Source organism: Staurois parvus, unplaced genomic scaffold (assembly GCF_062004578.1).
Source record: "Staurois parvus isolate SC_StPar_1 unplaced genomic scaffold, SC_StPar_1.0 ptg000535l, whole genome shotgun sequence".
NCBI classification, from domain to species: Eukaryota; Metazoa; Chordata; class Amphibia; order Anura; family Ranidae; genus Staurois; species Staurois parvus.
Genome location: NW_028318331.1, coordinates 96,369 through 120,760, shown reverse-complemented (window position 1 = coordinate 120,760; position 24,392 = coordinate 96,369). Strand labels below are relative to the sequence as shown.

Genomic DNA, 24,392 nt, shown 5'->3' with positions numbered 1-24,392 from the left:
TGCCTGTCAGGCCAGCTGTGTGATAAACAACGATTAGTTATGGGCTAATTCTCAGCTAGTCATTTTGCTTATTGACAGCTAATCTACATATCATGAAAAGTCTAGAAAAGCTTAAGATGTTTCACTTTTTTTTTGTTTGCCATACAGGTTCCAGACTAAGTATTTTCAAGGGAAATATGGTAACCTGGATAGCTCTTTAATATCATTTGGTCCCTGCCAGACCCCCACATTGGGATTTTGTGTGGAGAGACATGACAAGATTCAGTCGTTCAAACCTGAGACTTACTGGGTTCTTCAAGTCAAGGTGGGTCATATTGATGATGGTGAACTTGAGCCTTGTGTAAATGTGTCTAAAAGAAATGTTTCGTACCAACCAATAAACTTTAGAATTTCTTCAGGAAAAGTTATTTTTCTACTTTTCATCTCACTGATGCGGTGTGGGAAACGCTGCGAATCTTATGGTCACATGCCTGATGAAGGGGTCCTGCGAGACTCCGAAACGTTGCCTTGCTGTAACTGTGATCGTTCATTAAAACTTTTGGACCCATATTGGTGATTCTCGGTGTGCTGGTGACATTCTCCCTTGCTGATACTGTTCAGTTCCAGCTGACGATCAGTGCAGCACCCACTTATACACACAGCAATTTTTAACGCAGGAACGTGTGCGTTTGGATTGTACACTTGCATCCTGTGCGTTTCCCACACCACGTTGCAGTCGCATGGTGTGCAAGCGATCTGGTGCGGGTGTCAATGTTAAATTAATGACAATCTGAAACAGATCTCAAAACGCAGTGTGATTGACAGAAATTGCATCGCATGGGTGAGAACACTCATGCAATGCGATTCAGGTGCGGGTAAAAAAAAGGGTACTTCACGTTTTTGGTGCGGATGCGATGTGATTTGAGCCATACATTGTATGGCTCAAATCACGACCCACAGACATCGCCTGTAATTCGCACAGGAATGCCGTACGATTCCTGTGTGAATTACATACAGTATCCTGCACCGCATTACTGTGAACCTGGTCTAAAGCACACTAAAGTCTATAACAGCAATATGAACAAACTTAATGGTCAGTTTAGTTCAGTCAAAAAAGGCAGCAGCAGGAAGGAAATGGCACCAATTTTGCAGCTTCACTATTACAGACAGGGAAGGTCCTACTTAAAGTGGAGAAAGGAAGAACAGTGCACCAACCTGGTGCAATAAAAGCTCCAGATTTATTAAAAACAAATGTAGATGTATATAGCCTTGTAATAGTCCCTAAGTGAGATGAGCATGCTCACTGTGGCCAGCTATGATGCTTACTGTGTGAAGGTCCATAGGTGTTTGGGGTAGGGGGGCAGAGCATGTCTCTCTTCTCAGGATAGTGTAAAGCTGTGTCCTCATTATTCTGGAGCCTCAATGAAGCAGCACCCAACAATGTTATTTGTTTAGATATAGACTCTAGAAAGTGTAATTTTTGTCATAGTTGCCCATCACAATGTTTGGAGCTGTACATGTGCTCTCTCCAGAGCAAAGAGGATGCTGCTCTCTGCCATCCTGAGTTGATCTCTCCCTCCTAACATCATTGGGCCGTAATGCAGAAAGTCTCCTTCTGTGTCTGACCCCGGTGAAGTGGGCTCATCTCATTGAAATACAGGCCATATGCAAGTTCTGCTTTCATCAAAATGTGTTCATGAACTTTATAATAATATGTGGACATTTCTATTGCACTAGGTCGGTGTGCTCTTCTTCCTTTTTTCACTTATTTTGCTTTTCACCTACAAGGGTCATCTTTTCCTTGCTTGATTGTTGTTTAATAGTTTCCTTTAACCACCTCCTGTCCGGCCGTTGTATATAAACGTCCGGATGGTGGCAGTGCAGGGTCAGGTGGCCGTTTATAAACGGCCTCCCTGCCCCTTGCTTGTGCGTGCTTCCTGGGAGCGTGCAGCACCGCGATCTGGTGCCCGTTGTGTCCTCTGGACACAGTGGAACAACGATCGTCGTACGGGACCTCTCTGCGAGGTCCCGATCATGTGATCACTGATTGGCCAATCAGTGATCACATGTAGAGTAGTAAGCAAGATGTCACTTCTGACATCATTGCTTACTACGTGTGAAATCTGTGAATGAGCACAGAGGTCACATGGTACAAGGCTATCCACAACAGCCTTGTACTATGTGACAAGCTGTGGCCAATCACAGCTCACACAGTAGTTCTCAGTGGCTGCAAGAATGCAGCCAGAGAGAAGAAGAAATTATTGCTTTTACAGCCTTTATGGGTGTAAAAGCAATCAGTGTAAAAAAAAAAAAAAAATTCATCACCCCCTGCAAGTAGTACAGTGTCACCATGGTGACCTTGTACTGCTAGGGTGAAAGTAAAAAAAAAAACATAAATAATAATATAAAAAAATAAAATAACAATGTAAACAAATGTTTTCAAAATTATAATTTTTGGTTATAAACTAATTTGGGTTTTTTTTTGTTTTTTTTACTAAAAAGATGACAGAATACATTTTGGTCAAGATTTATGATGAAATGTGATTTATTTGCAAAATTTTATAAGAAAAACACTTTTTTCAAAATTTTTGGGCTTTTTCATTTACATAGCAAAAAAAATAAAAATCCCAGTGGTGAATAAATACCACCAAAATATAGCTTTGTCTGTTTCAAAAAAATGCTAAAAAATTCACATGGGTACAGTGTTGCATGACCGCGCAATTGTCATTCAAAGTGTGATAGCACTGAAAGCTGAAAATTGGCCTGGACAGGAAGGGGGTAAAAGTGTTCGGACAGGAAGTGGTTAAAAGTACATAATGTAATCATACGAAGGACTTTAAGGATAAAATGTAACAGTTTAGTCATTTTTCTTTTTCTTTTTTTTCCAAACTAATTTATATGTATCTTATTTTATTTTTTTGTATTATTCATTTTCTTGAGATTTTCAATAACAATACAGAGAGTTCAGGTACTAACAGCAGATAGCTACAGTCAAGTAGATCAACATATCAAAAGTACACAGATTAGAAATGGTTAAATCATACATGATGTTGCTTAAAGCGGAGTTACACTCAAAAGCGGAAGCTCTGCTTATTTGCCTCCTCTCCCCCTCCACTGTCATATTTGGCACCTTTTGGGGGGGAGGGGGGAGCGGGTACCTGGTTTTGACAGGCTTTCCACATCAAAGCAGTAAAATAACTCAGAAAATGTGGTGGAGATCATAAACAAATGTATCGCCATACCTGCCACAATCTATAAATATGAAACATTTTTATAGAATAGTTAAAAATAAATAAAATATATTTTTTTTCTTAGGAAACAACAAAACATTACACGTCTTTTGCAATGATAAAAATCAATGTGATTTGATCAAGTGACCTCAAAGCCTTTCTTTTCTTTGTTCAGGTGAGCCGTGGCCAAGAACATCCTCTTACACTGGACTGGGATCGAGTGCGGGTCTTCGACAGAGAGATTGCTCAGTTGTTCCTAAATATCACAAAGACAAGCAGGGAAGCTAAGGTACCTTTTTTATCAAGTTTAAAGCATACCTGAAATAAAAATATATACCTGAACTACTGCTAGCCCGCATAGCAGAAAACTCCTAGTGCCTGCAAGTTCCACCTTCTTCTGACTTTTAAAGATCACCCAGCCTTTTGAATTGAGAGCAGCACCCTACCCCCTTTGCCTCTCTAATATCAGTGGTCAGGGAAGCCAGTCATCACCATGCTGAGCGAACAGTAAGACTTAGAAACTTTGAAGGATTGGGTCAGACTATTGATCCAGAAAGCTAGGTCAAGATGCCAAGATGACCCGAGATTTTTGGGTTCTAGAAAATGACAACCAAGATGTTGTGCAAGCACCTGAAGATACTTAAAATGTGCAAGCAGCAGTTTGCAGCAGGGCCCATTCACATCAGAAACTGAACGATTACTGCGCTTTTTTTGTGTGCACGGTGCCATGCATTTGACTCAAAAATTTTATGCACATTTGCAGGTATTTGCAGTGCATTTTTCCTAAGCTTACATTTTCTGAAGTCACTTTCGTCTTCTTCTTTAGGCTTTAATGTGCATGGCACTACATTCTAGTACATTTACATACACTTCATAGTCCATAGGATAAGCTGGATTTTGGACTCTCTATGCAGTTGGTGTTGTCAAGAAAACATTCCACTACATCTGGTGTGAATGGACCCTAAAAGGGCCTTACATTTCAATGTTTTGTAATTGAGCAGTTTGTTTCAATGAGACACAGTTACTGTACAATAAATAATTATTGGGCATCATAAAAATGAACTTCTTCCTGCTAGCCTCTTCTGTAGGTTGGCTGTACTTTGCAGTTTTTCCCAACAGAATAGCTGATCAAAGCATAATTTGGAATAAGATGGGGTTTAACAACAAGTAATAAGCAGCACTTAGCAAATTTAAAGTCCTTGGCATCAGACATTTTTCAGATGTAAATAACTTTTACAGTTGGTTTAAAAAATTATGAGGTTGAATTTTGACATCATGTTCCATTAAGAACAGGTAAATGTTTGTTTTTGTGTCATGTATGACATAGCACTAGCAGTGTATGTTAGATTTACACAGCTAGGATAACTGAGAACCTTGTGTGCAAATATAAAAGATGAAGTTTCACCAAGTAAGTAGACACACAACATGTCAAACATTAAATGTGCATGCATCTGCGAAATAGCGAAAAAACATCAATACCTTATATTTTCCATATAGCGTTGCTTTAAAAGCCCCTGCAGGTCATCAGTTTAGCATTCAACATGAGCTCTGGTGCTAAAATCATTGCTCTCACTCTGGCGTGCACAGTGATATGTAACTTGTGTAGCACAACTGCCTTTTTTTTATGTAAGCGCCCCTGCGTTTTTTTTTTAAGTGTTTATTTTTTTAAATTATGATTTTATTGCTATTGGGACCAATAGTTCCCTATGTAATAGCATAAAAGTGACAGGTCCACTTTGTGGGGGTGAAGGGTGGGGGGAGGTGCAAGAAGAGAGGCAGGAGTGGAGAAGAGCAGTGTTTTTTTTGTTTTTTTTTTGGTTTTATAGCACCAAGGAAGGAGCTGTCATTCGGCCCTTGCTAGTGATATCACATGGTGACCCCGCCCCTTTGTTTACTTCAGTGGTGGGGCCGAATGACAGCTCCTTCTCGTTTCTATGACATAAAGGAGAAAAAAAAAACCTGACAATGACAGTCAGCACCAGCATATGATGTAGCTTGTCTATACATACTGCCCCCTCACTGTATCTTCTCCTCTCCTGCCTTTCTCCACCCCCCTCCCTTGTCTGCAGTACACACAGCAGAATCCCTGCTGACAGCAGAGATCAGTCACTGGTTGTTAGGACGCTGGTGGGTGCCGGCTCCTAACAATTAATGCAAAAACTGGATCATCTACATCCGTTTATCCTCAGTTTCATTTTTTAATTAAACAATCATCTGTAAGCAGACGGATGAGAAACAGACATACAGAACGCCTGTGTAAAAGGGGCCATACTTCTTGCTATGTATATATAACTTATATATTATAATTAAAATATGCTGGATAATGCTATCAAATAAAATCAAAGTATATTTTAATATCTGCCTTTGTGTGTAATGTTCTTCTAAATTCAAATGCAGCCCAAAATCGATTTCGTTCTGTTACATGAATCTGCTGACATCAGCGCAGTATCAGTGGAAGGTTTATTTGGTTACCTTTTCGGCAGTATCAGTGGTAGTCAATAATAGGGAAACATTTGATTGTGCTTTGTCCATGCTATTATTAAATGTATTGAACACCCTCTGAATATCTTTGTTTTTCTGTCCTTAAAAGACTTAAAAAGTCTGATAAAATAGGCACTGCAATAACATTTCGGTGTTCTTTTGTAAACTCAGGCTCACCCAGTTACACTGAACATTTTGTGTTGTGTGTGTGCTGAAATGTATTCAGAATGAGTATTTTTGCCTGCAGGTGGAATCAGTCAGTAAGAAAGAGAAGGCTAAGCAGAGACCGCAGGCATTAAACACTGTGGAAATGTTGCGTGTGGCAAGTTCTGCATTGGGTATGTTGGAAAAATATTTGCTCTGTTGAGTGACTTTATACATACTGAATGACTTTCCAGATATACAACTAGCTGATCTAATAGTATTATAATTCAAAAAACAAAAAAGAGATATATCCTATAGTAACAAAAGCATCCAATCAAATAGCATTTTTTTTAAAGCAATATTAAACCCAAAAGCAATCATTTGTTATATTGCAGCTTACCAGTTCTTAGATGTGATGGCTGCATGTGTTTTCTTTTTAAAGTATAACTAAAGGTAAAACTTTTTTTTTTTATTTTGGATAGAGTGGAGAGGTACTAGAACATCTGTCACATTTGCATTGCTGTCTGTGCCCCTGTTAGGAAGATTCACCCTATTTGTCCTGTTTACCATTATCATTGAAAGTGAAAAAAAATCCCAAATTTTGGGTTGTCCCCAGAAAAGTAATAGAGGATAAATCTTCCAATGGGGACGCTAGTTCTGGTGACTTGGGAGTCCTCAAGGAATTCCCTTAATTTGCAGAGATTTCCTCTCACTTCCTGTTTGGCTATGGGACAGGAAGTGAAGGGAAATCATTGCAGTCAGACACAGATGATGAAAAAAAATCTGACTGAGTTATAACCCTCCCTTGCTCTATCCAAAATGAAAAAAAAAAGATTTGCCTATAGTTCTACTTTAAGGCTTTCTTTCTTATTGTTTCATCTAGTGATCCAGCCAGTAATTCTGTTGTTTTTCTCTTGCAGATGTGTCAGTTTACAGGGATGAGGAAAACCATTTAACACTGGCAGGGGTGCTTACAATGATCAGCTTTTATTTATTCTTGTAAAATCTTTATCCAAAAGGGGAAAAAACTGTTTGCTCTGATTATAAAGTGTAACCTGGCGTTTGGCTTCGGTTTATTAAGCTGGCCATAGATGGGTAGAATTTCAAATGAAAATTATTAGGAAAAGCATATTCTAAGAAATTTTTTTAAATTAATTTCTAACAGCGTATATAATTTCAGTGAAGTCCATTCATTCCAAAATCAAATGTTAAAAGCGAACAAAATCATTTATTACTACCCTCCCTGCCAGACTGGCAATGCTGCTGTCTGCTGTGCCCCCTTTGCTCATTCATCTAGAGTGGGAGCACTCTAATGCAGAGGAGGTGCATTACTGGCCAGATCACCAGATGAAAATAGAGGGAAAAAAGCCTTAAAAAAGAAAACTACTGTAGCCACCACATCTAAGGACTGGTAAGCTGCAATATACACTGCTCCAAAAATTAGAGGAACACTTTGAAAACACGTCAAAAAAGAAAAAGTTCCCAGCTCAACTTGCCAGTCAGCCTGCAAACAAACCAAATTAACCTGTCTAACAGTATGTGTTAAAAACGGGTTTAGTTAGCACACATTTGCAAATACATACGTAAGCTACAGAGCCACGTCACGGCACCCCAATATTCTGTAGTCCTAACTCTACAAATTCTGAGAGCCCCCATAGTAGAGGCACATGTATTTAAAGGATAGACCAAGGTCAGGTGAACCTGAGGGAGCCTTCCCCTCCTTAAAGGTACAGGAGCGCACCAGACACCCAGCATGTGGCACAATGGCTGCTAGAGTGTCCAGTGCTGGCAAGTTGAGCTGGGAACTTTTTCTTTTTTGACATGCGTCACCCGTCCATGTGTTCCTTGCTGTAAAGTTCAGTTATAGACTGGGGCAGTGCCCATTTTTTGTACTGTTGAATTGTTGGTGAGTGGGTGCACTGGAAATTATCAACCTACAGAGGACTTAATTCAAAGACACCCCGAAAATCATAGTGAAAAAATGATGCAGCAGGTTAGTCCATTTTGCTGAAATTTCATTGCAGCAAATCAAAATGGTACTCAGTAGTTTGTATGGCCCCCACGTGCTTGTATGCATGCCTGACACTGTCAGGGCATGCTCCTAATGAGATGACAGATGGTGTCCTGGGGTATTTCCTCCCAGATCTGGACCAGGGCATCACTGAGCTCCTGGACAGTGTGAGGTGCAACCTGGCGACGTCGGATGGTCCGAAACATGATATCCCAGAGGTGTTCTATTGGATTTAGATCAGGCGAGCGTGAGGGCAATTCAATGGTATCAATTCCATCATCCTCCAGGAACTGCCTGCATACTCTCGCCACATGAGGCCAGGCATTGTCGTGCACTTGGTGGAACCCAGGACCCACTGCATCTGCATAGGGTCTGACAATGGGTCCAAGGATTTCATCCCAATACCTAATGGCAGTCAGGGTGCCATTGTCTAGCCTATAGAGGTCTGTGCGTCCCCCAATAAATATGCCTCCCCAGACCATCACCGGTCCACCACCAAAACGGTCATGCTGAACGATGTTACAGGCAGCATAACATTCTCCACGACTTTTCCAGACCCTTTCACGTCTGTTACATGTGCTCGGGCTAAACCTTCTCTCATCTGTGAAAAGCACAGGGCGCCAGTGGTGGACCTGCCAATTCTGGTGTTCAGTGGCAAATGCCAACTGAGCTCTATGGTGCCGGATAGTGAGTACAGGGCCCACTAGAGGACGTCGGGCCCTCAGGCCACCCTCATGAAGTCTGTTATTGATTTTAACTTTAACTTTTTAGAGCAGTGTATTACATTTTTGGTGTTGGGCTTAATACCACTTTAAAGGATAAGTTTACCTTTGGAACATGTTACATGTTCCACCAGTTTTTAAGGGGGAGCATGTAACATGTTCCCATAGCTGCAGCATTGCCCGCTGCCCCCCCCCCCCCCCCCCCCCTCTGACAGATAGTACGAGGAAAAGTTTCCCTGTACCATGTCAGATTTGAAAACAGCGGAGTTTTGCAGGGCTCCGTCCACATGGCTGCATCATTCATTCATGGACTTCCATGAATGAATGAACTGCAAGTCCCGGTAGCCTTAGTGGCTGTGGGCTTATAGTTTTCAATAACTACCACGGCACTGTGGAGCGCCGTGGCAGCACGTTGAAGCTTCCTGTCAGTATATCTGCTTGCGTACATCCCATACGGCAAGCAGAAATTCTGACAGGTCTACTGATCACTGGTGCAATGCTTTACAGGCTCCTTTGGACAATAATAATAAATGCACATTTTTTTACCTGCAAAAAAATGTGCATTTATTATTTTTGTTAAAAAGGTGAACTTAACCTTTAACATCCACTAGAAAAGTGGTAGCTCTACTTTTCTTTGTTGTCATTTGTAAAATTAAAGCAAATCTGACCACCTTTCTAAGTGATCAGCAAACTGCGCATCTCACATTTACATTCTGTTTCAGGAATGGGCCCACAGCATACTATGCAGATTGCAGAGCGATTGTACACACAGGGTTATATCAGCTATCCCCGAACAGAAACCACACATTATCCAGAGAACTTTGACCTAAAAGGAACACTGAAACAGCAGTCCAGCAATCCTTTTTGGGGTGATACGGTGAGCAGTGAACCTTCAGTTTTAAATTCATAGGGGTTGATTTATTAAAGTCAAACAGACTGTGCACTTTGCAAGTGAAGTTGTACTCATTGCTTAGTGAATGTAGTAAATCCCTGCTGATTTTCATCTTCCAATCGCGTACAAACAAAATTGCTGTTTTTGTTTTCCTTGCGCCTGATTGGGTATTCTTTACAAAGTGAGACTTCACCACATTCACAAAGCTCTGGGGAAAATGAATGCAACTGCACTTACAAAGTGCACAGTCTATTTCCTTTAGCAAATCAACCCTATGTTGTCAATGTTGTTGTGTTTGAGCAATATTTCTTACTTTGTGCAGAAAAATTAAAGTGAAAGTTCAGTCAAATGCTAACTATACTTAAACCTTTTCCCACCATATTCCTAGCCTATTGTAACTACCCTGTAAAGGGTAGATGTCTATACTTGCCTATTCTGGGGGTACTCCGGTCCGGTCACAGATCTCTCCATTGGCCGGCTTCAGTGAAGAGGAGAGATCATGGAAAATTATTGCAGAGGCTATGTGGTGATGCCAGTCATAGGCTTACTATGGGGCATCCAATGTCGGCTGTCCCATCTTCTCACAGAAGCAGGCTCTAGGAGCCTATCATGTGACCTGACTGGAGCGCCCACAGAATAGGTAAGCATAAGCATCTTTCTTTTACTAGTTACCGTATTTTTCGCTCCATAAGACGCACCTGACCATAGGACTCACCTAGGTTTTAGAGGCGTAAAACAAGAAAAAAATATTCTGAACCAATGGACTGCAGACACAGTACAGGAAATGACCAGAGACTGCAGACATCGTACAGGAGATGACCAGAGACTGCGGACAGTACAGGAGATGAGGAGAGAATGCGGACACAGTACAGGAGATGACGAGAGACTGTGGACACAGTACAGGAGATGACCAGAGACTGTGAACACAGTACAGGAGATGACCAGAGACTGCGGACACAGTACAGGAGATGACGAGAGACTGCGGACACAGTACAGGAGATGACCAGAGACTGCAGACACAGTACAGGAGATGACCAGAGATTGCGGACAGTACAGGAGATGACCAGAGACTGCGGACAGTACAGGAGATGACCAGAGACTGCAGACACAGTACAGGAGATGACCAGAGATTGCGGACAGTACAGGAGATGACCAGAGACTGCGGACAGTACAGGAGATGACCAGAGACTGCGGACAGTACAGGATATGACCAGAGACTGCGGACAGTACAGGAGATGACCAGAGACTGCGGACAGTACAGGAGATGACCAGAGACTGCGGACAGTACAGGGGATGACCAGAGACTGCGGACAGCATAGGGGATGACCAGAGACTGCGGACAGTATAGGGGATGACCAAGAGACTGCAGACAGTATAAGGGATTACCAGAGACTGCAGACAGTATAGGGGATGACCAGAGACTGCGGACAGTACAGGGGATGACCAGAGACTGCGGAAAGTGCAGGGGATGACCAGAGACTGCAGATAGTACAGGAGATGACCAGCGACTGCAGACAGTACAGGGGATGACCAAGAGACTGGGGAGGGAGCGGGTATCTGAATTTGACAGGTACCCGCTCCCGCGGAGTTGTCCTCCCTTTAGTGTGGGCACCCGGCTGACAGCCGGGTGCCCAGTGCGCATGCTCGAGAAGCGCTGCGCTTTGTGATTGGTCCGGCGTCTTCTGGGACCTGTCATGTGTACCAGAAGACGCCGTAACCATTCACAAAGCGCAAGCGCTTCTCGCGCATGCGCACTGGGCACCCGGCTGTCACAGCCGAGAGCCCACACTACAGATGCCGGCGCGGGAAGACTGTACAGCGCTGGACCGAGGAACAGGTAAGGTTCTGCTGCAGAGAAGAGACGAGCGGCCGGCCCGGTATTCTCACACGGCGGCGGCGGGAATACCGGACTGGCCGCTCCATATTCGCTCCATAAGACGCACTGACATTTCCCCCCCCTTTTTTGGGGGGAAAAAAGTGCGTCTTATGGAGCAAAAAATACGGTAGTTAGAATAGACTTAGAATGGGGGTGGGAGCAGGTTTAAGTATAGGAAGAATTACCTTCCACTTTAATGTCATGTACACGTTTATGTTTTGTCATTTATTCATCAACTTTGTGTATTCTGAAGTTATCTCTAAGAGAACATACTCATTTATGTCTTTTTATAATCCAAAATGTAAGATAGCCTTCCTTATAGCTAAGCTTCTTTTGCATATTTAACAGAACTTTTTAAAGTTCTGCCACAGGTTTAGATATACTGCTTCTGGCTGCATCCTGTGACTTTAACATGTGTAGCAGTGTATTATCTTGACATTTCAGGTTAAAGCTTTATTGACCGATGGTATAAATCGTCCAAGGAAAGGAACTGATGCCGGAGATCACCCACCCATTACGCCCATGCGTTCAGCAACAGAGGCAGAACTTGGTACGTTCCGGAGTCCTCTTACAAACCATTACAGTAACTTATTTATGACTAAGGATCCTATTTATAAAGCAGCAGTGTTGGTTTGCCTTTGCCATTTCACGGTTTAAAAAAACCCCCTCACATTTATAAAACAGCTTTGTGCTGTACTAATGTGCTGCACTTTACTTGCTTTAGTTTTTCAAAGCAAGCAAAACCCCTTTATTTTAATTGAATAGAGAAAAAAATAGGTGGAAGAGAAGCCTGGTCACCTGTGCAAGTCAGACCAGAGACTGCGGACCCAGTACAGGAGATGACCAGAGACTGCGGACCCAGTACAGGAGATGACCAGAGACTGCAGACACAGTACAGGAGATGACCAGAGACTGCAGACATAGTACAGGAGATGACCAGAGACTGCGGACACAGTACAGGAGATGACCAGAGACTGTACCAGAGACCAGTGAAAAATAGGGTATTCAGACCAACCTCAGCCTGTGCAAAAAATGTTTTCTACAATACATTTGCAACATATTTAAAAGGTTGGTTCACCTTTACCAAAAAAAAAGAAAAAAGCTGCCTATGCTGGTAAGGGGCACCTGTAGATTAAAATAAACTGCGCAGTGTTTACCAGAGTTAGATGATGCCTTTGCTGTAGGTGTAGGCCATTTATGTCTTGAAGTCTGGCAGAAAAACTCCTAGAGACGGCATCATCTCATTCTGCCTTGTTGCTAGAATGTTGCTTAGATCCTCCCAGTCATTACTGCTGGCCCCCACTATCACAGGAGCAAGCTCTCAAACCCCCACACAGTGTGGTCCACTATCTCCTCCATAACATCACATCACTGAGCTCCGATCTACTGCAACAAGTTGAAGAAAGATCATGTGAGGGGGTTTGAATTGGCTGGGAATGTCTTAGCAATGTTGTCCTAGGAACAAGGCAGAACGGGATGATGCCATCTTTGGATGTTTTATGGCCAGGTTTCCGGAGATACGTAAATGGCCTATGCCTATAGCAGGGTCATTATTTACTTATGTCAGAGCTGCACAGTTTGTTTTTAATCTACAGGTGCCCCTTATCTGAATAGGCAGTAAAGGTGAACTAATTTAAGGAAATGGCCATGCAAACAATGTTGGAAAATGCAGTTCTTCTGTTGAACCACAGATGAAATCCTGAAAAATTCCCTGAGCAAGTTTTTAAAGCTGAACAGGCAGCCAAATAGATAAACCGCTTAGATACATTTGTAATACCTCTGTTCAGCCATGAATTCAGATACTCTCACAGGTCTCTGACTTCAAGGTTAAGCAGTACAGCTTGGTCAAGGACCAGTCCTAGTTGCGATGAAGGTCAGTAAAGTGGGAGCAACACACTGCTGAGATCACTGTGCTTTCCACCTGTTGTGAGAATGTTTCTAGTGTAAACCTCACAGCAACATGCAATGAAATAAAACCTGATTGATTTAGAAAAGTCACCCTCTAACCCAGTAGTTGAAAAATACATTCCAGTCTTAGTCTGTAGGGTTCAATATTGAGTTGACCCACCCTTTGCAGCTATAACAGTTGCAACTCTTCTGGGAAGGCTGTCCACAAGGTTTAGGAGTGTGTCTATGGGAATGTTTGACCAATCTTCCAGAAGTGCATTTGTGAGGTCAGGTACGGATGTCAGACGAGAAGGCCTGGCTCACAGTCTCTGCTCTAATTCATCCCAAATATGTTCTGTCGAGTTGAGGTCAGGACTCTGTGCAGGCCAGTCAAGTTCCTCCACCCCAAACTAGCTCATCCATGTCTTTATGGACCTTGCTTTGTGCATTGATGCGCAGTCATGTTGGAACAGAAAGGGGCCATCCCCAAACTGTTTCCACAAAGTTGGGAGCATGAAATTGTCCAAAATGTCTTGTGATGCTGACGCCTTAAGAGTTCCCTTCACTGAAACTAAGGAGCCAAGCCAAACCCCTGAAAAACAACCCCACACCATAATCCCCCTCCACCAAACTTTACCCTTGGCACAATGCAGTCAGGCAAGTACCATTCTCCTGGCAACCGCCAAAACCAGACACATCCATCAGATTGCCAGACAGAAAAGCCTGCTTCGTTACTCCAGGGAACATGCCTCCACTGCTCTATAGTCCTGTGATGGTGGTGTGCTTTAATTCTTCATTCGACGGTTTGCACTGCACTTGGTGATGGAAGGCTTGGATGCAGCTGCTGAGCCATGGAAACCCATTTCATGAAGCTCTATACACACTGTTGTGATAATCTGAAGGCCACACCAAGTTTGGAGGTCTTTAGCTAGTGACTCGGCAGGCAGTTGGCGATTTCTGCACACTGTGCGCTTCAGCATGTGCTGACCCCGCTGTCATTTTACATGGCCTACCACATCGTGGCTGAGTTGCTGTTGTACCCAGTCGCTTCCACTTTGTTATAATACCACTAACAGTTGACCATGGAATATTTAGTAGCAAGGAAATTTCACGGATGGACTTATTGCACAGGTGGCAACCTATCATGGTACCAGGCTTGAATTCACTGAGCTCCTGAGAGCGACCCATTCTTTCACAAGTGTTTGTAGAAGCAGTCTGCATACCTAGGTACTTGATTATATTATACACCTGTGGCCATGGAGGTGATTGGAACACCTGAATCCAATGATTTGGAGGGGGTCCCAATACTTTTGGCAATATAGTGTATATTTAGTTTTATGGTGCTTTATTTCTGCATAAATAATAGTCATTTTCCATAACCACATTGCTGCCTAAACTGACCATACATTCTTGTTCCTTCCAAGGTGGTGATGCTTGGCGGCTGTATGAATATATAACACGACATTTCATTGCTACCATTAGTAACGACTGCAAATACCTTCAAACAGTGATTGTTTTTAGCGTTGGACGTGAGCAGTTCTCAACCACCTGCAAAGAGGTGATCTCTCTAGGTGAGTAAAAGGTGGAATAATGTAGATTGACTTGTAACTGTGACTTGAACCAACCATGAAAAAGAGCCCCAGTTTTAAGGAAGAGCATGATATTATTTTATGAAAAGCTGTTAAACGCATCCATCCAGGATGACTTTTTAAGTTTTTTTGTGTATGAGCAGCAGAATAAGGAAAGCTTATGTTGCATCACAGGAAAATAAAGCTTGCCTTTGTGTCAGGGGGCACTCTGCAACATGTGCAGAACACCTCTGGCCAATCTCCGGAAGAACACATTTCTTGTGTAAGAATTTTGTTACCCAACGCATAAACAAGCATATCTGGTTGCTACAAACCTGCAGGTTTATGTCAGTCATTCTGGTTAGATCATCCAACCATGTCTTGCATTTGTGGGCAACTTTAGATATTTAAGAAAAAATAAGCAGGATGTAATCATTTAAATGGTGTTTGATAGTATACTATGACAGTGTGGCGACCTGTCACAGTGTAGAAAGGATATTTCACCTGGGATTCTCAACAAGGCAGGTTGAAGGGCTCCAGAGTACTTGTTTAATGCAGAGGAAACTGGCTTTTCACTTTCCTCATTTGGTTGTAAAGTCCATTTTGGGACCTGGAGCCTGGAGATTTCAAAGTGATTTGGGAGGGATGAAATCTCCAATCCTTGGATCAGGTTTGGGAATGGCCAGGAGACTGATTTGTTAGGTGTGTGTAGGTCTCTTCTAGAGTCAGGACCAGGGTTCTGGGCTCCACTCTTCCGAAGAGTCCATGTGAGTGCAAGGGAGCAGCCACAAGTGTGCATGGTGGCACCGAGAGGAGCACTAGCAAATTGAGCACATATACAATGGATTGGGATAGTTGGGGTAAAAGGATAGTCTTGTTGATAGATGAGGCTTTTATGCAAAAAAATAAGGTGGACACTGTTTCTGCTGTGCCTGCAGGGGGGTCTGTAGAACAACCTATAGATAAGGGTGAGCATACAGCAGAGACTTTTTCTGTGACCCACAAAAGTGATGTTGGCATGAAGTGTCCAAATGATGTCACTGGGAATGATTGGGCGCAGCTTATGGATGCTGAGTCTGAGAAGTTGAGAGTGAGCCCAGCCCCTGGCAGTTCTTTGGTGGAGCACCAGGCTGTGGTTACCTCCAGCTGGGAGGAGGGCCCTTAAGTTGCAACTTCTCAAGTCTCAGCAGGTGAGTCTCTCTGCATTCCCAGTATCATAAATATCTTCAGGAAGGACTTGGGTCTGGTGTCAAGTGGCTGGGTTGTGACAAAAGTATTAAAGGAGATGCTTGAACTTTGGGATGTACAGCCAATCTATACTGGGGTGTCTCTTCCACAGTCAGATGGTCTGGTACTGTGGAGTACCACTAGGTGGACCACCGAATGGCCAGTTGTACAGATCAAAGGGGAACAAGAAAGAAGTGGTTTATTTCTGAATTTGTTGATGGTGTTAAAAGTTGCCTCTGGGTACGTTGCTGGACTACTTCCTGTAAATATGATATATGAGAGAGGTTTTGGAGAAATGAAAAATGAGTCAAAAAAGGTTACACCTCCTAACAGCCAGGTGGGAAGCATTTCTGCTGCTATGGCCCAGGATGGTGCTGGTCAGTTGTCGGTGAAGGGTGTATTTACTGCACCAGTGTACAAACCACATGAGATGGAAGGGCCAAGCATGGACCAGAGAACAGCAGAGATCCTGACCAGGGCTCAAACGGATGTGCTTAAAGAAATTAGGATCACTGGGCCAAAAAGATGTTTATGTAACAGGTCTGATAGGACACTTGAAATACAGGGACAAATGGTATGTGAAAACTGGCAAAAATGGATCAGAAGAGCGCTCATCTGTTCAGGATTTGGATACAGATCCAGGTGGTGTAGGAAAAGTTAAAATGGTGGGACAGCCGCCTGCAGAGTACATGACACCAGGTGAAGTGGCATCTTGTGAGGTTCTCGTGGGTGATGGCTGCCCTATGGTGTGTGTGCCCTCTACAGACACTGTCCTAACAAATGCTGGAAAAGATATTGAGAGGTGTAATATTGACTGTTCATGGTAAACTAAATACTGTGGGGATGAGTCATGCAGGTTTGATATCCAAAGGTACCAGAAATAAGAGGGTTGGTCCTGGTACAAATACAGTAGACATAGGTCCCTTACAGCCTTGGGATGGTAATAATGAGAGAGGTATCAGGAAACCTGGGAACCTGAAGTAAAGAAACAGAAAGGTCGAAAGAAAGACCAGGGGGACCCCGTTAAGATTTCAGGAGAGGAACTGTTTATGGAAGTGCACCCGGAAAAAGAGTGGGGAAGGTCTGATTAGAGCCCATAGCAGAGTGACAATGGTGCTTGGGGAGAGACACCAAAGTAGTCATTGAGTAGCGTTCCCCTTTAGGAAAAGTATGGTCAGACCGGATTGGACCCCTGTAAGTGAGAGCTGGCACAGAGGTGCCAGAAGCAGTAGGTCGTGTGTTTCACCCTCCAGGACGAAACAAATGGGGGGGGGGGGGATATCTGACAGTGTGGCGACCTGTCACAGTGTAGAAAGGATATTGCACCCGGGATTCTCAACAAGGCAGGTTGAGGGGCTCCAGGGTACTTGTTTAATGCAGAGGAAACTGGCTTTTCACTTTCCTCATTTAGTTGTAAAGTCCATTTTGGGACCTGGAGCCTGGAGATTTGGAAGGGATGAAATCTCCAATCCTCGGACCAGGTTTTGGGAATGGCCAGGAGACTGATTGGTCAGGTGTGTGTGGGTCTCTTCTAGATTCAGAACCAGGGTTCTGAGCTCCACCCTCCTGAGGAGTCCATGTGGGTGCTAGAGAGCAGCCATAAGTGTGCATGGTGGCACAGTATAGTCTGACAGAGCAGACAGGGCTCAAGCCTGTGGGCTGGAGAAACAGGAGTGCTGGGAAAGAGCACTAACCCAGGTGCAGTGTGTTGCACGTGAATGTTCAAGAGGATCGAGGCATGAAGCCTGAGCAGCAGTGCTGCTAAAGAGAGCCAGGAGGCTGAATCTTTGTTTTCGTTTGCATTGATGGTGGATACCCCTGCGTGGGAAACCTATGTTGTATGGAACTTTCTTTTAAATAAAATTGGGCAAAAATGGCCTTTAAAAATAAGGAAGTGAGTGACTGTGTGCTTCAAAAGCTCTACCCTTGGTGCTAGTTCCCACAATACCTGAAATAAATGTTAGTAGAGCTTTATAACAGATAGCAGGACTTGTTTTGTATGTGATGTACCGAGTCTAACAGGGGTACCTCATAAAATTGAAAGTGCTACTTGATACTGCTCACTGCTACTCAGACTGTCACTGACAGCTTTGGTCCCCAATAATGATCAGGAACCAATTAGACATGTGATCTCTATGTCAAATATGACAGAGTGGTCACATGCAAGTTCGGAAACTTTAAAAAAAAAAAAAATAGCATACAGATGCATCTGGAACTCTGTCCTGTACTGACATTGTAAAGTACAAATAGAGTACAAATATATAAACATATATGTATATTCAGTAGATAAAACTGTGTTCCATACAACATACAAACAATGCTATTATTGGCCTTGGCCAATAGGCTTTAATAACTTTTAGTGATATTTAAATCTTAATTTAATTTTTACAATTTAGGATCCTGATGGTAAGACATACACTGTTTGTTGCTTCTTCTGTTGTTCATATTTGTCTTTTCACTCGATTCACCCAGTCCTTTGATCACTGGCTCCACTTTCCACTGTAAGGGTGGCTCCTTGGCTTGCAGGGTCCTATGGAACCCCACCATAGACACCTTTTCGTGGGTGTTTACAGACTATGCACAGGCATACCAGAGAAACAACATCATAATGGGGCATGCATGCATGAGGGCACTAGGAATGGTGGGCTGTAGTCCCAAGAAGGGTAATCAGGAATCAAGAGATTTTTATTACATTCAGAGCGCACTTTCCCCGACCAGAAGTTTGGTTTAGTTAGTAATGCTGGTCAGTGCCTATTTTCTTTATCATACATTGCAGGACACAGGGTATCTTCATATCCATTATGACATGGTTATGCTGCCACCCTCAGGTGATTGGACATTGGCAAAAAAAGAGGGCTAATCCCTTCCCAGGCATAACTCCTCCCTGCTAGTCACAGACTCAGTTTTTTGTTAGTGTCTTAGGTGATGGTCACGTTGGTACAGTCTGAACAAAAATTGTTTACAGCTCATCTTGTCAGGATTTCCTGATGAGAACAGGAGACTGCTTACATTCCAATCTATTGCCTACAGCTTTTAGTCCAGAGGCATATGTATCTGGACCCCGTGTTGAACGTGCAGCACAGTGTTGACTTTGGAAAGGTTCAGGTGGATCCTGAACCTCCAAAAATCGGTCTTAGTCTTCACCCTAATACTGTTCTTGGACACAGATCGGTCACATCAAAGGTGATTCTGCCCCCGGAGAAATGCTTTTCGCTGTGAACTCCCTGCTAGCTTCGCCATGACCCTTGATACGTTTCCGCATGAGACTTCTGAGGAAAATGATTGCTTCTTCCAGTCAGTGCTCTCTGCCCAGTTTCATTCCAGGATTCTTCAACTAAATGTCTTGTCATTGTGGAACAGGAGAATGCAGTAACTGGATTCTCTGATGTGCCTGCACCTAAGACAAGGTGGACCTTGGGCTGGTGGATCTCCACACTTGCCTGGAAAGTCCTGATGACTGATACCAGTCTGGCCAGCTGGGGCAGAGTCATGGAGAACCTCTCAGTTCAGGGAACGTGGTCATCAGGAGAAGAGGTTGCGTATCAACATCCTGGAACTGAGGGTGATTCAGTAGTCCCTTCTGCATTGATAAAATGGTAAACGAGCGCTAGAGCCACTTTTTGAGCCACTAAGGTGGATCCCTTTAAGTGCTTATCATTGGGTGCGTAGGAGTGAAATGGAATCTTCCCTATGATCCGGAGAGTGTTAGTGGAGAAGAGGCTGTGGGCAGTCGCTTTTACCAGATGTACCCCGTTTGACCCCAGATGGACCAGGAGTGGTCTTGATTACTCAAAAGCGCTATAATTTGCGCTATCTTGTTAGTGCAACTTACCCCCCTTTTTCCACATGCACCTGACGCACGGATCTGCACTTTTTTGGAGTTTTATATTGTCACTGATACACTGTGTTGCCCCTTCCAGCGCAACCTTGCACCTTTATGTGACACTTCTTAATATTTTAATATTTAAATTATTTTCATTTATTCTCATACTGGACTGAGCATCAGCTCAACTCACATGCGTTTATAAACGCCTTATTATCTGTGTTATATTTATTTATATATGTTTGATGTAGTAGAATTTTATCCATTTGTGCGCTGCATTTTTTAATATTTAGTCCCTTCTGCATTGGTTGCAGCTCCTCAGGGACCTTCTGGTGAGAATACATTTGGGCAATGCCATGACGGTGGTGTATATCATTTTTGAGAAAGCGTATTTTCTCTTCAGACAGTGTCTGAATTTTGGGGAGTGGGCTCCTCACCCAGAGGTGCTTGAAGCATTCTGCAAGCAATGGGGATCTCCAGATGTAGACCTTCTAGCATCTCAGGTCAGGATAAAACTGGACAGATTTGTATCCAGGACCAAGGACCCACAGATATTCATGTTAGATTCCCTGGTGACAACGCGGAACAGATTTTCCTTGGTTTATGCCTTCCCGCTATTGCAGCTTCTACCCAGACTGCTTCACAGGATACAGTTGGAGGGGATTCTGCTGATCCTGGGCATTCCAGCCTGGCCCAGGATAATGTGGTGTTGCGACTTTGTAACCTTGTCCATGGGTGAACTGTGGACTTTTCTGGACCTCCATGACCTCCTATTGCAGGGTCCAGTACTCCTTCCTGCTTTACAGTTGCTGGCATTAATGGCTGGTAGTTGAGGGTCAGGGTCTTGTGAAATAGGGTTTTCTCCATAGGGTTAGATTCTGTCTTTCCCTCCCTCCTCAAAGCTAGAAATGCTCCTTTACAGAAGATCTATCATTGGATTTGGAAGTCATACTTTACCTGGTGTAAGGCTCAGAAGCCCCCTTAGAAACGTTGTGGGATTTGTCTTTGGCGATTCACAGATCTGTAGTGGAAAAAGTCAGATTTCAACTTTGTTGATTTTTTTTCAGCGACCACTTGCTTCTCATTTCCTAGTATGCATTGTTCCACCACTTAGTGTTGAGGAAGTTGAAGGACCTCAACTTAGTACTTTCCGGTGTTACGGAAATCTCCATTTGAGCCCATTCCAAATGTTCCCCTTGTGCTTTTCAGTAGAATGGTCGTGGTAGAATTGTATTTTTGTTTGTCACTACTCCAGCTTGTTGAGTTCCAGAGTTGGTGGCTTTTGACTGTAAAGAACCATTCCAGGTCATTCATTAGGCTAAGGTGTTTTTTTTTTTTACCTCCGTCATCTTTTTTCCTAAATTGTTTTCTTCTTCTCATCTCAACCAGTATATTGTGTTCAGAAGGAGGAAATCCAGACAGCCACACATTGGCAACCCCTTTGTTGAAAAATATTCATGGAATGTCCATAAAAACTAAGTCCAATCAATACACAGTGGAGGGGTAAGAGACCAGCAACACATTTTATGCTTTCTAGAGCTTATTCATAAATAAGTTCTTGTAAGTGTGAAACGCGTTAGTGGTCTCTTACCCCTCCAATGTGTATTTGTTGGTCTTTGTTTTTATGGGCTTTCCATGGATATTTTTCAACAAAGAGGATGCCAATGTGGGGCTGTCTAGATTTTCCCCTTCTCATATATCAAATTATGAGCTGGGCCAGCACCTTTGTTGTGCAATTGTGGCAGATTCAGGAGGAATGAAGAGCCAAAGACAGGTCAGGCAGTTTCCAATCTACCATCTCTAAGTGGTTCCACAGCTTGTTTCGCAGGCTTATGGCCTTAAGGGAAGGGATCCGCCATTTCATGTCACAGCTTATTCTACCGGGAGTATTGGCACTTCTTGGGCATTTCAACATAAGGCTTCTGTTGCTCACGTTTGTAAGGCTGCTACCTGGTCTTCAGTTAACACCTTTACTAAGTACTTCCAGGTTGATGTTCGGGCTGCTGTAGATGCAGCCTTCAAGCTGAGTGTCTTGCAGGCGGCTTTGTGAGGTTCTAACCCATGTTGTTGTGTTGTCGTGTTGCTCTTCCCTCATATTGAGTGCTTTTGGACATCCTTATCTTAACGAATATGTGATTAACGATAGAGAAAAATGGATATTTGGTTTACCTGTAAATTCCTTTTCTTGAAGTACATCACAGGACAGAGGGACCCCGCCCTTCTTTGATTGTCCCAAGACTTGGTATTTACTGCCTTTTTTTTTGCCAGGGTCCAAAGACGAAACATGAGCATTGCCATTGCTGACCCTCCCTCTGAAAATGCTGGTTACTTGGTTATTATGCTGACTCATTGGCTTATGGCCTTTTTAAGTTCCTAATCTCCTATGCAGATCAGGAAAAGGAGAAATAAAAAACAACAAATCTTCATAATTGTTGTGTGTTAAAGTAATGAAGCAAATATGAAATTGCCAAATACAGCGCTGTTACAACCCACATTATTTTTACCGTAATGTAATATATCAAAATATATATTCACTTAAATATAATGTGCTTTCCATTTAAAATAACAGTACAGTTTCACATTGGTTATGTTACAGGATACACAGAGATCATGCCATGGCAAGGCATCCCCCTGGAGGAAAGTTTTCAGTCCTGTGAAAGAGGCGAAAAGTTTAGTGTAGAAGAGGTGAAGTTGGTGGAGAAACAAACATGTCCTCCAGATTACTTAACAGAGGCAGAGCTCATCTCCCTGATGGAAAAGCATGGTATTGGTAAGTGATACAGAATAAATGTAAGTCTCCTTGCTCATCGGTACATTTTTAAAGCAATCAATTGAGCTACCTAGAAACAATTCCTGAGGGAATCTATTCCACATTTTCACAGTCCTTACTGTGAAAAAGCCTTTCTGTATATGGAGATTAAACTTCTATTTCTTCACTCGCAAAGAGTGCCCTTTTATCCTTTGTAATGATCCTAAAGTGAAAAAACTTTAGGATCCAAATAGACTATATGTGCCTTTTATGTATTTATACAGGGCAAACACATTTCCCTTTAATTATCCCTTCTCAAGGGAGAATAAATTCAGTTTAGCTAATGTTTGCATAACTGATGCCCTAGATGCCTTTTATCAGTTTGGTTGCCCTTCTATGCACTGTCTCCAGTTCTCAAAGATCCCTTTTGTGAACTGGTGCCCAAAATGGGACTGCCTATTACAGATGAGGTCTTACTAATGCTTTGTACAAGGGACAAGATTATGTCTGTTCTATCTGTTACTGGAGTCTATACCTCCTTTAACCACTTCCAGACCGGACACTTTTACCCCCTTCCTGACCAGGGCAATTTTCAGCTTTTAGCGCTATCACACTTTGAATGACAATTGCGCGGTCATGCAACACTGTACCCAAATGAATTTTTTACCATTTTTTTGAGATAGATAAAGCTTTATTTTGGTGGTATTTATTCACCACTGGGATTTGTATTTTTTTTGCTATGTAAATGAAATGTCCAAAAATTTTGAAAAAAAGTGTTTTTTTTATAAAATTTTGCAAATAAATAATATTTCATCATAAATCTTAGCCAAAATTTATGGCCAATCAGTGATCACATGATCGGGACCTCGTACAGAGGTCCCGTCCGACGATCGGTGTTTCACTGTGTCCGGAGGACACAGCGGGCACTGGATCGCGGTGCTGCGCGCTCCCAGGGAACGCGCACAAGCAGGGTGCGGGGAGGCCGTTTATAGACGGCCACCCGACCCTGCAGTGCCACCGTCCGGCCGTTTATATACAACGGCCGGTCGGGAAGTGGTTAATTGAAGAAAGTATTTTGCTTGCTTTGAAACTGCAGCTTGGCAATACATGTGGTTACTAAGTCTGTGAACTACCAGAACCCCCAGATACTTAGTTATTGACTCTGCCAGTTATACTCCCACTAAAGTGTATGGTGCATGGATGTTTTTAGCCCTCAAGTGCATAACTTTACATTTATCATCATTAAAGTGTATCTAAACCCCAAACCAAAAATGTAGTGTAATGTTACAAGTTACTAGTCTCTGGTGTAGTGGTTAAAAGTATTTTCGTTTCTAAGCTTCTTTTGCTTTATTTTCACCTGGAAATCCTGCAAATAACACACTTCCTGTCTTTAGGTGGCTACAACATTTTTCCACTGTATCTATAGAGAGAGCCACGTTTGTCATCTTGGGCTGCTCTCCTGATATGGACTTCAAACATGTTCGTATCTCCATTACATGGGGGCAGAGCAATTGGTAGTTTACAGATGACCGCTAGGAAGAATTTTTTCCTATGCAGCTCAGAGGAAATGAAAAAGGACAGTTTGCGTTTAAGAAATGGCTGCACAAATATTGTGCGACAAAACAATTGCAACAACAGGCAGGGAATTTCTGAACCTATTCTATGACTAAAAAAAGCTGTGTATTTGGGTGGGTGTGTGTGTATATATACACCTGCACATGAACTTTAATGGCATCCCAGTCTTAGTCTGTAGGGTTTAATATTGAGTTGACCCACCCTTTGCAGCTATAACAGCTTCAACTC

The 24,392-nt window shown here is 42.9% G+C and overlaps 1 protein-coding gene across 1 annotated transcript in view; it reads left to right on the top strand.

Annotated features, from left to right (window-relative positions):
* Positions 1 to 24,392, top strand: part of TOP3B (DNA topoisomerase III beta) — a 76,218-nt gene that overhangs the window by 35,167 nt on the left and 16,659 nt on the right. The window contains exons 7-13 of the mRNA XM_089690598.1: positions 148 to 304; positions 3,385 to 3,498; positions 5,938 to 6,028; positions 9,290 to 9,444; positions 11,780 to 11,885; positions 14,647 to 14,793; positions 22,437 to 22,610. Coding sequence (XP_089546724.1) covers positions 148 to 304; positions 3,385 to 3,498; positions 5,938 to 6,028; positions 9,290 to 9,444; positions 11,780 to 11,885; positions 14,647 to 14,793; positions 22,437 to 22,610 — 944 coding nt within the window. The remainder of the gene's footprint in view (positions 1 to 147; positions 305 to 3,384; positions 3,499 to 5,937; positions 6,029 to 9,289; positions 9,445 to 11,779; positions 11,886 to 14,646; positions 14,794 to 22,436; positions 22,611 to 24,392) is intronic.